Raw genomic sequence first — 2,405 nt, 5'->3', positions numbered from 1 at the left:
TGTGAGAATGCATATGTATGTGTTTATGGTATATGTGTGTGTGTGTGTGAATGTATGTGTGTGTGAGAGAGAGAATGTATATGTGTGTGTGAGAGAGAGAATGTGTGTGTTTATGGTGTGTGTGAATGTATGTGTGCGTGAACATGTGTGTGTGTGTGTGTGTGTGAGTGTGTGAGAGAGAGAGAGAGAGAAAGAGAGAGAGAGAATGTGTATGAATATGTGTTTATGGTGTGTGTGTGTGTGTGTTCTTTCCATGGGGTGTCCTGGGGATTGAATTTAGATCAGACGGGGTGGCAAGCACCCTTACCCACTGAACCATCTGGCTAGCCTCATCCTGACTCTGAGTCTATGACCTTATTTGTGTGAAACATTTGACTTGTATCACAATGTAGCTTTGATTGCCTGTCTTCTTCCGGCCAGCACATTTCCATTGTCAGGCAAAGCTCGGATGAATGTGGGGAGCCCAGCTTGCTCTGTGGCAGTCTGATGCCTTTAAATCCAGTCTCACTGGGAGAGTTTTGCTTGCACTTGCACCCATCTAGGCTAGACTCTTTCTAATTTGTAGTTTGCTTTCTTCTCTCCTTTTCCTTTGGTCGTAACTTTCCCAAGAGCAGTTGTTTTCTCCTTGAATCCTGGGAAGTGATATTCACTGTTGGGCTTTCTGCCTGTGATATCTCATCCTCCATTGAGTACACATTTTTTCCAGACAATGATGGTTCTTCTCTCTAAAGGTAAAATTTGGCTAGTGGTGGTGGTGGCTCACACCTGTAATTCCAGCAACTGGGAAACTGAGGCAAGATGATTTCTATGAGTTCAAGGTTAGAGCAGGTTACAGAACAAGATCATGTCTTAAAATAAAACATCCCAAAGCCACCCCCCTACTGGGGCGCATTCTGCAATCTCAGCAGCTAAGAGGCAGGAGGATCTCCAAGAGTTCTAGAGCAACCAAATCTATATAGTGAGGGCGTCTCAGAGAACAAACCATGTCTTATGTTTGGTTTGGTCTGAGAGTAGGGCTTGCTTCAATGTGTAGACCTGGCTACTCTAAAACTGGCTATGTAGTCCAGGCTGGCCTGGAACTCGTGACAACCGCCCTGCTTCTGCCTCCGACTTCTTTCCATAAATATTAGGGAGGAAATTATGCTCCTAGGGACGTTCATGAAGGAGGACTACAAATTCAAGGCCTGAATTATTTTGTCTCGAATAAGAAGAGGGGGAGGAAGGGAGAAGGGCGTGTAGATCGAGAAGAGATTATGAAAGTCAGCCCAGAACTTGTAACGTTAATATCCTTTTCCAAAGATGTAAATCGGCAGCAGGCACTGCGAAGGCCACTAGGATGATCAGAGCCTCTCCCTCTGAAGGGCTCTGAGAGACGTTCCTCCGGACATCTAAAGCCATCTGCTGTTGACACGCCCACGACGTCGCCTCGGCGCCTACGTATCAGGTCCTGTGACCACAGACTCGCCAAGTAGTTTGTGCCAGGCGACCTCGCTCCCCCGAGCCATCTCTGCAGCTACTCAGATACGCACCCAGCGACCTTTCTTTCTCTCCAGAGGTGTCAAAGAAACTACATCTCCCGACAGGCAGCGTTTCCCTTCCTTCTTCGCTCTCCCTCTCCCGATCCCTGGCAACGGTGTGACGTGAGGGGACCCGGAGCAGCGGTCAACGCTTCAGTGACAGCCTACCCGGCGCGCGAGCCGGAGCAGGGCGAAGGCAGCGGGAGCCCGCGCCGCCTTTTCTCCCCGGCCTCTCCTGCAGCTCGCCGCCGCCCGGAGGGCCAGGCAGGGGCGCGCGCATGGCCTCTGCGGGCGCGCGGAGGCTCCCGGCCCCGACGCGCGCCGCCGCCCGGAGCTGCTGCGGCTTCTCGCTCTGCCGGGGCGCGCGCTCTCTCCCGACCCCGCCCCCGGGCTCTCCGCGGTCGCCGCGGCCAATGAGGTGAGAGGCAGGCACAGGCATCCGCGCAGGACCGGAGGGGGTCGCCCGGCACCCTGACGTTCTGTGGTGAAGGGTGGCAGGCCGGAGAAGGGCTAGCATTGGTGGTGCCCTAGGAGCTCGAATGGAGCTCTGGGGATACGTGTGCAAATTAGATGCTCCGGGCGGGTGCGTACCAGCTACTTCTTGGCCTTCGCGGGCGCCCTGGCTTTGATGTGCCTGGCCTGACTCTGGAGTCAGAGATGCTTTAGTTCGCTCGGAGCAGTAGCGTTGCTCCAAAGGCAGCTGGCACTTCGGACGTGTCCTTCTTTTTCCCATCCCCACCCCTGGCTCTGTCCTCAGCTGCCCTCGACCTTTCGCACTCGTGACTGCCTGGCCCGCCAGCCTTGCTAGCTGCAGCAGGTGCTAGGGGGAGAAAAACTTGCCCAAACGACCTTCCTCCGTGATGCATCTCTCTTCCCCTTCACCTGGAA

General features: G+C 54.0%; 1 protein-coding gene across 3 annotated transcripts in view; it reads left to right on the top strand.

Moving 5' to 3' along the window:
- The first annotated feature begins 1,446 nt into the window (after positions 1-1,446).
- The window catches only part of Coq10a (coenzyme Q10A), a 5,897-nt gene continuing 4,938 nt past the window's right edge, over positions 1,447-2,405 (top strand). Inside the window, exon 1 of one of the 3 annotated variants that reach the window (XM_032909058.1) lies at positions 1,447-1,935. In XM_032909058.1, coding sequence (XP_032764949.1) covers positions 1,796-1,935 — 140 coding nt within the window. In that variant the 5' untranslated portion in view covers positions 1,447-1,795. Of the gene's footprint in view, positions 1,936-1,983; positions 2,101-2,405 lie in introns of those variants that run through there. The other 2 variants (XM_032909044.1, XM_032909050.1) reach the window with 2 other exon arrangements.

The sequence above is a fragment of the Rattus rattus genome, chromosome 1 (assembly GCF_011064425.1).
Source record: "Rattus rattus isolate New Zealand chromosome 1, Rrattus_CSIRO_v1, whole genome shotgun sequence".
NCBI classification, from domain to species: Eukaryota; Metazoa; Chordata; class Mammalia; order Rodentia; family Muridae; genus Rattus; species Rattus rattus.
Note: the sequence above shows the minus strand (reverse complement) of the source record. Positions and strands in the feature narration are given on the sequence as shown.